At 39.7% G+C, this 14,454-nt stretch overlaps 1 protein-coding gene across 1 annotated transcript in view; it reads right to left on the reverse strand.

The window, feature by feature from the left end:
- Positions 1-14,454, reverse strand: part of SLC1A2 (solute carrier family 1 member 2) — an 86,192-nt gene that overhangs the window by 20,729 nt on the left and 51,009 nt on the right. The window contains exons 2-8 of the mRNA XM_066552972.1: positions 13,515-13,654; positions 12,214-12,366; positions 11,336-11,586; positions 7,733-7,892; positions 4,641-4,767; positions 2,576-2,809; positions 1,669-1,863 (exon numbers count right to left, since the gene is read on the reverse strand). Of these exons, the coding sequence (XP_066409069.1) occupies positions 1,669-1,863; positions 2,576-2,809; positions 4,641-4,767; positions 7,733-7,892; positions 11,336-11,586; positions 12,214-12,366; positions 13,515-13,654 (1,260 nt within the window). The remainder of the gene's footprint in view (positions 1-1,668; positions 1,864-2,575; positions 2,810-4,640; positions 4,768-7,732; positions 7,893-11,335; positions 11,587-12,213; positions 12,367-13,514; positions 13,655-14,454) is intronic.

Consider the following 14,454-nt stretch of genomic DNA (forward strand, 5'->3'; position numbering starts at 1 on the left):
GACAACAGCAGATTCCTGGTTTGAAGTTCCTGGTCTCAATTTAGTTTAATATGTGGCATCTCTGAAATGACGGTTTCCAGGTTTAGGAACAAACATGGATCATGCAGGTCTAGCATCTGCCTTCATTAGAAGCAGCCCTGAAAACCTTTTACAAACTTGGCTTTACTATTTCAGGAGTCAGGGCAGGAAGTAAACAAATGGAAAGTGTGGAACAAGTATAGCTGGGCAAGAAACATAGAATTAGACGTCCCTTTGAAGGAGTTTCTTTAGTGTTAAAAAGATTTAATAAAAGAAAACTGTGTGGGTGAAAACGACAGGAAGAAGACAAACTTGGCAGCCTTTGCTTGTGGTTTCCATTTTAACTATTCAAAATGTTAGACCTGCTGTCCTCATCAAGTTAAAATTCCCTTACAGTAAACAGCCTTCAATCACTCTTATCCTTTTTTAATGGGCACTTTCTTTTGTCCTTACAGATGCTCAGCTTTCTTCTGGATAAGACAATTTGATATGAAAAGACTAGATTTAATATTTGTTGGGTTAGAGATAAAAGGTCTGGGAGCATCCAGACCATGCCATAGATAATCTCACCCTGAGGATGGGCTATGGATGGGCTATTCTCAGTTCATTATTTTTTTTCCTGTTCACCAAAGTGACAGAAAAAGTAAAGGAAAATATAAACACATAGAAAGATTTTTTAGGTATAACTTTTTCTTGTAGTGTATATAAACAGATATATTCTAGAAAGTTAATGACCCGTACATGAGTTGTAGCACACCCCTAAACTAAAAAAAAAAAAAAAAAAAGCATTTCATTGGACAGAGAATGCTTTATATTAGAATTGACATTGTTTTGGGTGCTGGTTTTGGCTGGAGTAGAATTAATCTCCTTCACAGTGGCTGGTATGGGGCTGTGTTTTGGATTTGTGCTGAACACAGGGTTGATAATGCAGAGATGTTTTTGTTATTGCTGAGCAGGGCTCACACAGAGCCAAGGCATTTTCTGCTTTCCATGCTGCCATGGTGGTGAGGGAGCTGGGGGTGCAGGGGAGGAGACACAGCTGCCACAGGTGACCCCAGCTGACCAAAGGGATATTCCACACCCCATGTGTGTGGAATCATCAGTGCATAAAGTGGGAGGAAGAAGGAGAAAAGGGGAGGTTGGAGGGATGTCCTGTGTCTTCCCAAGTGACTGTCACACGTGGTGGGGCCCTGCTCTCCTGGAGGTGGCTGAGCACCTGCTCACCTGTAGGAGGTAGTGGATTAACTCCTTGATTTTCTTTGCTTGTGGGCACTGTTTCTGCTTTCCCAATTGAACTATTGCTATCTCAACCCATGAGTTTTCTTTTACCCTTGTGATTCTGTCCCCGATCCTGCTGGTGAGGGAGTGAGCAAGTGGCTGTGTGGGGTTTGGTGTCCTCCCGGAGTTAAACCATGACAATTGTCAACTGTAGAAGTGTAAAACACCAGCATGCACTATGGCTGCAAATATAGAAAACACACCACCAGAGAACCAGGACCCATATATGAAACATTCATTTGCATATCATTATTAGAAATCCACAGATTTCATACTGAATCCAACTGAGACCACTCAGCTACCGAGAAGACATCCAAGCCAAAGCATTCACATTTTACAGTCTGTAGAAACAAAGGACTCTTTTGAACTGACCTCACAGTAACTATCTGGCCTCCATCCAGGTCAATTCCATTCATCTGTGCTATGAAGATGGCAGCCACAGCTTCATAGAGGGCAGTTCCATCCATGTTAATAGTTGCTCCAACAGGAAGAACAAACCTTGTTACACGCTTATCAATGCCAAGATTTTCTTCGAGACACCGGAATGTGACAGGTAATGTTCCAGCACTAGGGAGAGAAAGCAAAAAACACAAAGAAGTCACAATTAAAATCAATATAACAGATACACATAAGGGAGCAAAATTAGAAATTCTAATACCATTGTTTATATTTTCTACTTCCACTTTCTGCTATGATTTAAGCCTTTTTTAGACAATTTTTAAACTAGGCCTACATTTAACTGGAAGTGGGACTGTAGCCAAGACATGAACATGGCTTGATGTAGGGTGAGAGCTTGAGAGTGCCTGCATGAATCCTCAGCTTTTCACTGAAGTCCAGTTATTTTGCCAAAATTGATTAAAATAAAAACTGAGAGGTTTTTTCCTTTATTTTGTGAAACCTAGAAATGTTTGTTTTTTCTTTCTTGAATGCAATGAGACTGGTCTTAACATGCTCTGAAAACAAAAAGAATTATCACTTTTCCTAGTTGAGGAAACAAGCACAGAATTAACACAATTTGCACAAGTGGTTAGGCAAATGGCAGAAAAGACAACAAAAGAAGGAAGAAAAATAAAAAAAATAGGTCTCAGATGTCTGCAGGTCTCTGCAGAGATACAGCCTCTCTAGAGAATCCTGAAGGCAAGTGGCATTTTGATTTATTGAAACATGGTTGTATTAAAAATAGTTTTGCAGTGAAGGTTAGAACAGCAGATGTATCATGTCTAAACAGCAGGTAATAATCTGCCAAAAAATAAAGCACACTGGTATTTCTCAGGTGTACCTGGAAGCTGTGCCTAGCGCTGTGATCCATGCCTGGAAAATCCCAGCAAGGAATGAAAATGGGCTTTTCCTTGTTATCACAAAGTAGAGCAGAGGCAGGAAGATCCCTCCATGGATGACAAGACCCACAATCACAGTGACCATGTACATGCCAAGTTGTCTAGCAACTACTTCTAGGTCCTTGATTGCAATGATTTTTCCACAGATGAGGCAAGCAATACCCAACGGGGAGTACCTGGAGAAAGAAAACAGGCATAGGCAGAACTCATCTTGGCAGTGCAGTCATAGAAACTGCGAGGAAGCAAACAGACTGGAGAAGAGCAGGGAGCTCTCAGGCTCAACACTGAGGTGAACGTCAAGAACTGATTGAAATTCAAGGGATAGTTTTCACATATTTTTTAAAAGTGATGGCCATCTCCAGCAAATCCCCCATATACTTCATTTTCCATCCTATCAAATGGAACATGCCTTTCCTGAATAGCCCTCAATCCTAAAATAACATTGGACAAGAATATGATAATGTTACACAGGCTTGTATCATAAAGAACAGTGCAGATTTGTTCTTAAAATGTAACTTTTACAACCCATTGATTATCTGGTTTCAGGAGGTTGCATTACTTACTTCAGTTAAACTATTTGTTGAAATGAACTGTTTATATCTTGAAGGCTGGAAATGTTTCCACTGTTCTTTCAATAATTCAGACAAATGCTTTTTAATTTATGGATTCTTCATTAATTATGTACTTTTGTTACTTAGGGTATGGGTTTTATCTCCTTAATCATTAGAACAATATGAAGGAAACAGATTTTCAGAATAAAAGTGCTTCCTGGTTTTTGTTAGAATATCTCATGATTTCTCAAGCAGTGTGCCCAAGGCCTGGAAGCCTTCAATCACTTCAAATGCAAGGCCAGCTGTTATACCAGTTATCATAAAATGCCACGTTTCAGTGAACTTGACAAAATGCAGTTCTTACAGAGAGTTACATGTTGTCAGAGCCAGATGTCTGTTTTGTTTTATGCTTATGTAGCAATGCCATGTTCCCGAGAGTCTCTAGGTGCCATGGGAGTTGCAGATGTCTGGGCTGAGCAATCATAAACCAAACAGAATGTAACTCTGCATAAGGAAGTGCTTTTTTCTTTATAAACACACACTAAAATCCCCTTGCTTCTGGCCTCAACAAATCTCTAAAAATTCTAAACAGAGATGAACAAAAGGAATTCCCTACATCAATTTCCTTTTTTCATGGGAAGAGAAATAAAAATCACATTAATAAAAATAAATATTTACAGTGAATTTCTTGAAACTTGAAAGATTTCCTGCTGTTGCAACACTGACTGCTAGAGAATGTTTATATTGTAGGCAGGGTATTACATCTTGGGTCTACCAAATGGTCCTAAATAAGAGTAAATTCTAGCTCCTGGAGGGTTATGGGGAGTTATGACTTTCTTAAAGGCAAGTCAGGCCCCATTATTACAAACAGGTAAACAGGTGTACTTCAGAAACAGGGCAGATATCTTCCAGTGATCCCATTGCAGCAAGGTTGTAAGACATTCTGCAGAAACTATGAGTGAAAGGATTACACATCACTGAAAACTACTGGAATTTTATTTGATGCTAAAGTATTTTTACTAAAGAAGACCATTAATAAAGTGTGTCTACAGGCTTTTTTTTGTAATTATACCTTCAAGGCAATACCCTGGGATTAAGCTAACCTCCCAGGAAGATTGGGATACTCTTGTGTGGGCCATTCTTGCTTGCTGAGGTGTTCTCCTCTATAATGAACTTCCACAGTCAATGTGGTATTTGAAGGCCTTTCCTGGTACATGCATTGTATTTCAGCACACAAAGAACAGAATCTCTTCAGAAATGTTTCAAGTTGGGTCCTAAATAATTCTCACCAAATGGAAATAATGCTGCTGTGGTTTTAATATACCTTTCAAGGCTTTAGAAAGTCAACTATTTAATTACACCGTTTACTAACAAACTGGCATCACTGTATCAAGGTTTTATAAGGGCTTTTTAAAAATTACTTTTTTTGTTCTGTGAGTTAGAACTACAAACTTACCACATGATCATGGTTACTAACTTCATTACAATCTCATTCAGGATGTTGAAGAAATCCACCATCATCTTGGCCTGTTCTCCCATTTTCCCCATAGCAATGCCAAAAGCAATAAAGAATCCTATCAAACCTGTTGGGGAAAATTGCAAGACAAAAAAGAAGGCTCTTAGGAAGTTTTTGCACTTAGTCAATGTCTTGATGCTACCTGCAAATCCAGATTTCACAGAAACACAGAATCACAGTTTAGGTAAACTTGGAAAGGACAACAGTGGGTCATCTGCTCCAAGCTCCCTGCTCAAGCAGGGTCATCCTAGAGCACATCGGTCAGGATATCAGAACTACAGGGTATTACAAATGTCTTGGGATTTTTTAATATGCACTCATGCTCAACTACCATAATCAAATCCAGAAAATCTTTTATTCTTCAATGTTTTACTAATTTCACAGCCCAATTGCAGTTTTGTTGGGTTTTTTCCTGTATTGATCTGATCATCAAAAAATACATATACAGTAATCTTCTCAGTGCCATTCAGCTATTAGAAACCTCATGAGCTCTGGCAAATGGGAAAGGTAACACAATGCTGCACTCTAACTCCATTGTTAAAAGAGTTTCTAGAAACCAAGAGGAATTTTCTCAGGCTTTACAAAAGTGCCTTGACAGACCAGTCAGTCCTGGACTGTGGGGAAAGGCAAAGTAGCCCTAGAACTTTTGTAGGGCAGAAGTATTCCTGTTAAATGAAGAAGGTAGAGGTGGGAGGAGAAGGTGGGTATTGCACTTAGCCACAGAACTCCCAATAACCAGGTTAACCTCACTGAAAAGGCTATCAGTTGATACAAAATTGTAGCATTCAAAATGGGTAACATTTGGCTCCAAATGTAGATTTATCTGGAGTATTGGACTATCAGTGTGAAAAAACAATGGATGCATCTGTCATGGATTACTTTGGAGCTGTTTCTTCAATGCTAACCTTTTGCATCCAGAAATTTTCAGTGTCCAGAGTTGGATTATTAACTGATACTGACAGATGGTTTGAATCTTCAGCCATTCTTTGAGGCTAAATTTTCAGTCATGATATGAGTCCAGTATTTAACAAATGTGTAAACTAATCTGGGAAATTCCTATGGAAAAAACCTTTTGGGACACAAAAACATTCAAGATAAGGGAATATGAGCTGCCAATACCCTGGGAAAAGACAGGCTGTCCCATATCTTCACACTGGGTTTAGCAACCAGATTTTTTTTTCTTCTTTTTTTTAATCCAGTTTCCTGTATACAAAGTCATTCTTTAGAACCAAGCTATCTTTGTTGAGTCAGTTGAATAGGGAAGTGAAGCATATGTTTGTGTGCCACAGAGCGTAGAGAAATGATGAAAAGCTTTTCAAAGACCAAGTTACTTCCTGGAATTCAGAATCTGCATTAGAAAATGTTAATAGGTAGTTTTGTTCATTAATTCCAAATGAGCTGTTATGTTAGTCATGAGAGTCAGATTGGTTCCTATTTGCAGGAATTTGCCTGGCTTGTACAGATTATCCAAACTGGATGGCAATTCCCACAACATTTTCATTTCTTCATTCAAAAATCAAACCCACAACAAACCAACCCAAAAAAACTCAAGAACATTTGAGAGTCATTGGTCAAAACACCACAGCAAATTCTATATTGTCCATTTCTTTTCTACAGGAATTGCATTCAGCCTTCTAGATCTTTTCTTATCCATGACAGAGCCTACACAAAACAAGGCCATCATTAAATGGAATGCATCTCTCACTCAAAACAACTGTTTCATTTTAATTCATAAGGAGAATTCTGGGAGAGAAAAAAACAGGTGAGGGTAAACAGCATTGGCAATGAGCTGCTGCCTCATGCCTGGTGCAAAATGCCAACTTGCAGCTCTGAAAGTGGCTCCTCTGCCCACAGATGCTGAATGGAACGAGAGTCATGAAAGCAGGCAGGATATAGGGCTCTTGTAGAGCAGGCTGCTTCACAGAAAAACAAGACCAGCTTATAGATGCTATCATCTCCCCTGTATCTAAGCAAAGCAGCCAACCAATTCACCAACACCTCAGAAAGGTCTGCAGACAGCACTGTGCCAGCAAGAGCTGTTCAGCAGCTGTAAGAGGCCATTTGCCCTTCAAAGATTATGGCCTAGTGGTGAGAGAAAGCAGGGGATTAGGTACCCCAACATACTGTCCCACTTTGAGGACACCTATAGACAGAGAGGTGTCAGCCTCAGCCTTGCGGATGTGCTGTCACAGAGCATCTTCAAGCGTAGGTGTGAGGCTACAAATTGAGAGCTAATCTGTGACTGACTTCACCCACATACAGAAAGGAAGGAGTTGAAGGAGGAGCACTCCTCTCTCAGATGAAAAAACAGGGATTCTAGACACAGAAGAGAAAATAGAAGTGGTGTGGAAGCTGTTTGTTTCTCGTGTGCCCCCATCCCAGACTGAACAGTTGCTTCAGGAAGGGGTGGGAGATAGGAAAACTTTGCCTACCACCTCCACTTGCTGGCTTGTTCAGACAAGATGGCATGATGGCAATTGCAGCTGGTAAAGGTCAGCAGCCAAGATGAAAGGAGGAGGGAGTTGTGACTCAGAAATGTGTCAAGCCTTTCTGGGAATTTTCTTGGGTGGTGTGGTTCACACTCCACCTCTCACTTCAGGCTCTGCCTCAAGCCAAATTAGTTCAGCACACCCAAGACAGCTACTGGAAACAACTTGGATCCATCAGGGGGTGTGTGAAGCACTGGCTCTTGAAGCTCTCCCCCATACTGTTTTACCAATATGCATTAGTATTAGCCTAGGTCAGCTTCTTCTAGGATGAAAGGATATTTTGGGTAGCTCCTACATGCTTTGCCACTGTACTCCTCCAATTCATAACCACAAAGCTGCCAATCCAGAACAATTCACCTGCTGATTTCTGTGATAATCTCAGAGACCAGTGGACAGCCACAGTAGGTGATAACATTTGATGATTATCTAGAGAGACTAAATGTGCACTGAAGACCAGATCAAACAACACTGACTACCTAGCCACAGCAAAAAGCTGTGACATACATCTCATGTACATATTTGACAGGCAGGAAATTTTCTTACCCAGGACATTCATGCCATCCTTAAATTCCAGTCCCTTCTTAATGACCATCTGGGCTTCAGGTGCTGCTGTCTCATTCACCATAGCAATAGCAGAATCAGTGACATTAGGTGGCTCTTCAACAGGTAGTGGCACCAGCACTCTCTTGGTGACAGTTTGGATCTGAAGGCAATAAAAAGGGAGGATGAGAATGGAAATAGACTGAATACCATATGGTAGACAAGGAATTAATAATAAAAAGTCTTCACTTGAAATTACAGGGAACTATATTTTTAAAGTATTAGATATGCATTCCACAGCCTCTTAACCCTTCCAAAACTAAGTTTATTTTTCAACAGTTTCAAGTGCTTCAAAGTACTGGGGGTCTTCCTCATAACTCTAGTGTGAAAAGTATGGCAAATGCATGTTTTTTATCACTACAATGAAACATTTCACAGATAGTCCCTTTGGCCAGACAGTTCACAAAGGGTGCTTCCCAGACTGTGTGTCACAGGCCGATACCATTTGTTTAGCACCAAAAGCCAGGTGCCTCTAAAATCAGTCATGGCAGCAGCTCTGCAGTAAGGCTTCTTATTCAGGATGGTCTGTCCACCTCAAGTCATCCCAGTTTAATGGTTAACTTGAATCAAAAATTCAGGACATTTCCAACACTTCTCTTACAACTTTTGAGCTCTTGACTGCAAGAGCTCAAAATGAAATATACACAGTGCCCTGAGATCTCCAATTAAAAGATTGTGGAGCATAGATAACAGAAAAATTACCAATGCTGCCAGATTCAAATGTGACCACCTAAAAAAAAAAAGGGCATCAGCTTCTGAATGCATTTGGACCCACTCCTGGCACATGAAAGTCAGGGTAAAGGAAAAGCTGGGAAGTTGTAGTAGGAGGAGAAGTGAGCTTGAGGTTACAGCTAGGGAAAAAGGGAGGAGGGAGTGGAAAAAGAGAGATTTGTGATTTGCTGCTTTTTGAAGGGATATTTTCCTCCCACTTCACACCTTGACCCTTTTTTCCGCCTCTTCATGGTCCTGCGACAAGCAAAATGGTTTGGAAGCTATGACTGGTTTGCCATGTTTTCCCATCTGCTCCCTACTCACCTTGCTCCTAGAAACACTTAGCAAGGTAACAGAAACTGTGCATTAGCTTTTCAAAGAACATTTCCACCTCTTTCTTGTTGACATGGACATTGTAGTACTATGGATGAGGATCCAGATTTGATCCATAGGGTGTAAAGCCTTATGGTTTTAAAATACCTTACATCTCTCCTTCTGAAACCTGCTGCCTAAATCTGGAGAGGGGGATATAGACAGAAAACCTACATAGCTTTGCATGAGAAACTCTTCAGTTGTCCTGAAACCACCTAACATTATTGAATGCCTACTTTTTTTCAGAGTTAAATTTTATCTGAGGGATTTTGTCAACAGAGTATTTTTTATGCGAGGTATTCAGAATGTAAGAACTGAGTAATGGAAATTAAACTTAAAATATTAGACTCTTCACACTCACAAATTCCACTATAGTCACTTAAGTTAAAGGTCCTCAGCAGTCCTTTGCTCAAGGTCACAATCTCTAAAAATGCTGAGTCTGACATAAATCTTAGATGCTGACCACATCTGAGACTAAAAAACCATTTAAATTTCATAGTCATATTCACAGATGGTCCCATGGTTTTTCTGCTGGAATAGCAATTTTCATTATAAATTTAAACTTTCTTATGGACCATGTGAGAAAATTCAGGAGACATTGAAATTTCATGATAGCCACAGTCCAGTTTGCAAATGAACAGTTCCAAAGCTGCACATGAACATCTTCACTGGCTTTTGCCTGGTTGCAATGAAAGGCACAAAAGCCTCCCCACGCAGTGTTCAGCTCCATTGCTGTGCACCCTTCAGAACCACTCTTTGCATGATTACTGCACAATATTTCTTCCACCTAAGGCTACCTGGAAACTCTGAGCGTCTATGGAGAGAGACTGCATGAATGTAGGAAAGAAAATATATGCTGACACCATTAAAGCAGGTGATTTTCCTCTTAAAGAGAGAGGAAAGTAAAGCCTAACTCCTTACAGAGGAGTTTAAGGCTATCAGAAGTAAAAGTTCCATCTAGTCACATTTCACAAATGAAATGTGGCTTTGTGGCAGAGGTTTTCAGTAGAAATTAGTCTGGAATCTGCTAAAATCAAACACTGAAAAGCCAAAGCCAAAAAAGCCAAAAAGCTCTTTTTTTTTTTTTTTACTAAATCTAAAAATAATCAGTGAAATTAGTGATCCATAACTAGTGAAATAACATGAACTTTGGTTAGTTATGAAAAAATACTACTAACACTGAAAAAATAATACTAACATTCAAAAAAAATCTGACACAGGTAGCTTAATTCTTCTTTTTTCCACTTTTTTTGCCCCTTTGTCAGGATATTTGACCACCTTCAACTGACAAGAAACTGAATTTTCCTCTCTTCCACAGTTCAAATGAGGGAGAGGAAGAAAAAACCATAAGCACCTTGCTTTCCCTCACTTAATTTTGTAAAAATACATTTCACATTACATGTGATGTTTAGCCACCCACAGTTTGACCACATGACTGACATTCCCGTGATGATTTGGAAATATTGAGAATGTTCTCTCTTTAAATCCCCAAGGATTATATGTTTTTATGTGGAAGTCCATGTAAGAAGTGAAGCAATCCAAACCCTTTTGGCAGTTTAGGTCACCCTCATTCTTCCACTCTCCCATGGCCTCTTCTCCCTTCCCCCCTCTTCTTCTTCCTTTTTTCTTTGGCTATAAACACAGCACCAGCTATCATGCCATTTCACACAAGAACACTTAAGAACAGGTTTGGCAACAAATCCTGTTAAATCAAAAACACCAAAACGAACCCAACCCCCAAAACGCCCTGTCTGCATTACTTTCAAACAATTCAGTTGGAGGGAAAAGCAGCTTACATACAAGAAATATGCTTAAGCATATTTTACCTCTTAAAGTCAAGGTGTTTTGATTAAGCACTAGTGAAAAGCCTTTCAGACAAAATTAACTCCCTACAGGGCAAGCAACACATTGTGCAAGCATCCTTTCTTCCCAGCATGCTCCAAAGCTGGTGAGATGGAGCCACCTGTAGGTGCATCAGCCCTTTGGAGCAATTATCCCCACCTTATCTGGACACTAACACAGCAACAGAGGTTATGGGAGGTTGGGTTTTGGGGCACATTTTTTGCAATGAGCTGGAATGATGATCATCCGTATATTCCAATCAGGGCATTGCAGAACCATTATCTCTGTAATTAACAGCCAAGTTAAAATTCAACCTGGGTGAAAGACCAAGCCAGCATTCATGACCATAGATATTGTATGAAAAACATGGAGAAAATTAAAGATTACTTAATAACAAAATTTAAATAAACTTCATTAAAAACACCTCCATGAATTTAAATAATAACTACAATATAAACCAAGGCAGCTATTAATAATGTTATTTCATTTACCTGCTCAAGACTTTAGACCTGTATTCCTCTTTACATCATCATTTCTCTGATTAAACTAAACACTGACATTAACTCTACAGACAACCCTGACAAGATGTGTAGAATATTACTAAGGAGCAGAAGGACTTACCTGCTGAAAGCATGCTTGAACCAGATTTTCAGGGAACAAGTTTCGGATCAAATCCAAGAAGGCATCCAGACTAGATACTTCATCATTCTTCTTCCCTTGCCCAAGCTGTTTCTTGAGTTTTGGATTCCCTGGATGGATGGCTAAAACCAGAATCACACCCAGCACAGCAGCAATAATAGTGGTGGACATGTAGTAGACCATGGCTCTTGTCCCCAGGCGGCCACTTGCTTTAGCATCTAATCCAGACAGCCCTACAGGTGTTTAAGAGACAAGCAAATATATTGACACTCAATGTCCAATTAAATAATTATAAAATAAAATCCTTTATAATTTTCAATATTTACTGACTACCCCTGGGTGCCTACTTTCACCCCTGTGATATTCTCACCATGAGACAGATTACTGATGCTTCTCCCTCTAGTTCTTATGTGTAAAGTGTCTACTGCTAACAATTTGAAGAAAAGCATTTAAAACTCTGTCTAATTGCAGAGGAAGTATTGAAAAATAGAGAGGATCTCTACCATCTTTTGCCCTTGATTTCTGCAAACTGGTCATGGTCTGGCTGACACCACACCTTCAAGAAGGCTAGGCTCACTAGTGTCTGGCCATTTTACTTGCAAGCTTCAATCCAGAAATTAGATCAAACAGCATATTAAGAAATTTCTGATTGTAGCATGTGTGCATGTGCTTGGAAATAAATTCACTGGAGCATATACATACTAAAGCCAACCAAGTTATTCAGAAATTTACTCTGAAATCCTCACTGCGACTGCAAAATGCTGACAGGATCCCACCATTATTCTTCCTCCATCACAAAAAGCAAGCCAGGTGATACCTGTAGAAAGCATCTTAAAGTATTTATGGCTAATGGATCTTACCTGTGATTAAACTGGAGATAATTAAAGGGAGGATCAGCATTTTTAGCATCCGCATAAGTATGTCTCCTGGGAAGGCTATTAGCATGATGATGTCAGGGTCAATAGGTGTTGCTAGGCGAAGAAGACCCCCACACACTGCACCCAGGATAACACCTGGAGGACAAACAAAAAAAGGAACAGGTGGGTATTGGAAGGAACTGCCTGATGTGGAATACTGCACATATCTTTGAAGAAAACTTGATTCTTAGGGCTCGTGTCTTATTCCTTTTTTTTGATGCTCTGCATCCTTCTCCTGTGCTGATGTTCTCAAAACACAAACAAACCCCTCATTGTTTATGTGGATAAAGTGATAAAACCTAAACCTCCTGCTCAGGATTAAGGCTGTTAAAGCATAAATTAGGGGGGAAAATGCCATGTCTACTTTCATAACATGATCTTTGTGAATAGGTATTTTATGTTTACATCAAGTAAGCCTTTTTTTCCTGATCCCAAGTCCAAGTGTAATAAAACCTGATAGCAAAGCTTGTGTTGCGATTCACAGGAACTATGACTATGAAGTATCTCTTTGATACAATGAAAAAAAATACTTGTATTTAAAACTTTTTTCTTGGACAGCATCAGGTACACCTTTGAAAGGCGATTCAAGGCAAACATTTCAGCAGTATGTGGTTTTGCAGGCTGAAAATATGGAGATGAAATTTGCAGCTCAAGACCAGTTGCAGCTGTTTTTTCAAACAATAACAAGACTATGTCTACAAATTTGCTGCATATGGCTGTTGGGCTTTCAATGAAAAAGAAACAGGCAAAGAGCCAGTGAACCACAATAAAATGTCAAACTGTTCCGTATATGGAAGATGCTAAAGCCAGAGGCAATATTCAAGATGAGATCATGGAACGCTGGCTTACAGCTTCAGAGAGGAAAGACAAACCTTAAAACCAGTGAAGTGTAAACTGAGAGATAAAAGAAAATTTTGAAGAGTTTTATCTTTTTTTTTTTTTTCCCAGATCACTGAGAGAACAAAAGAGTAGTGCATTCAGTTCTACTGGATGACACTGACCTGACTGGCCTTGGGGTATAAATCATGGTCCTTTCCAAACCAGATACCTCAGTGGTGTGGATTTGCTCTGTGCTGTGTCAGGAATACCATGCTCACCTGAACTACACAAGCAGTGCCCATAGGCATCCTATCTCCTCTCTGGCTGTTCAACTGGAACAGCTGAAGGCCACAGACAGTGGCTGTGGTGCCACAGGAACAAATGCAGATACACACAGGGTGTCCAGAGCAGCAGATGTAGCTTACCAAACACAGTAAGAGTCAGGAGCAGATTCCTGTGGAGGGACTGGCAGAACTGCACACATATGTTCCTGGATCTGTGCTCCGCTGGATTTAAATGACTCTCATGCATCCGGACTTCTACTTGCTTAGGCATATTGTTGGCACTAGAATAAAAAGTGAAAATCAAGTAGAAGTTATAGCACAAGATGCCAAAAGGGAAAGTCTGGATTACTTCCATCATATATAACTGGGGAATCTGATGCATATTCCACCACCTCCCACATTGCATAAACATCGCATATTTACTGCTCCAAAGAAGTCTCTGAAATGGCAGTGGTGTGTCCTTCTAAAGGTGTAGCCATCACAGAATTTTTTGCAGTTATTTCTCAAATGGTAGAGATACAATCAGAATTAATTCACTGGACATGGCATCATAAATGTTTTAAGGACTAAACTACTGGTATGGAGCTAGAAAATTCAGTTTCCCCAAAAACCACGGCTGTTTACTTAAGTAGAAGAGACAGCTGAAGAACAAAGTTTTTATTAGCAGGAAAACGTAGATTTTAATATCTTATTTAATTCCAACTGAGGATAATAGTTCTAAAAATTAGGATTAATTTGGAAAAGAAAGCATTCAATACCATTTTGCTTAATCTTTTGAAAACATTTATTTTCAACATTAACATTTTTTTAATATAATCAGAATGCTGATGTCAAGACAATACTTTTAACTTGGTTATAATGAGACTTGAACAATTGCCACTGAAAATTAGTTAGAGAACTATGCATTCATTTCCCAAGAAAACCTTTGGTTTCATTGAATTGGCAGTCCTTAGAGGAAAAAGTTTTTTCACTAGCTCTGGTTTATATTTGAGGAAGTGTGTAGTGGGTTGACACTGGCTGGATGCCAGGCACCCACCAAAGCTGCTCACTCACTCCCCTCTGCAGCTGGACAGGGGACAGA

This window comes from Molothrus aeneus, chromosome 6 (assembly GCF_037042795.1).
Source record: "Molothrus aeneus isolate 106 chromosome 6, BPBGC_Maene_1.0, whole genome shotgun sequence".
Taxonomy (NCBI): Eukaryota; Metazoa; Chordata; class Aves; order Passeriformes; family Icteridae; genus Molothrus; species Molothrus aeneus.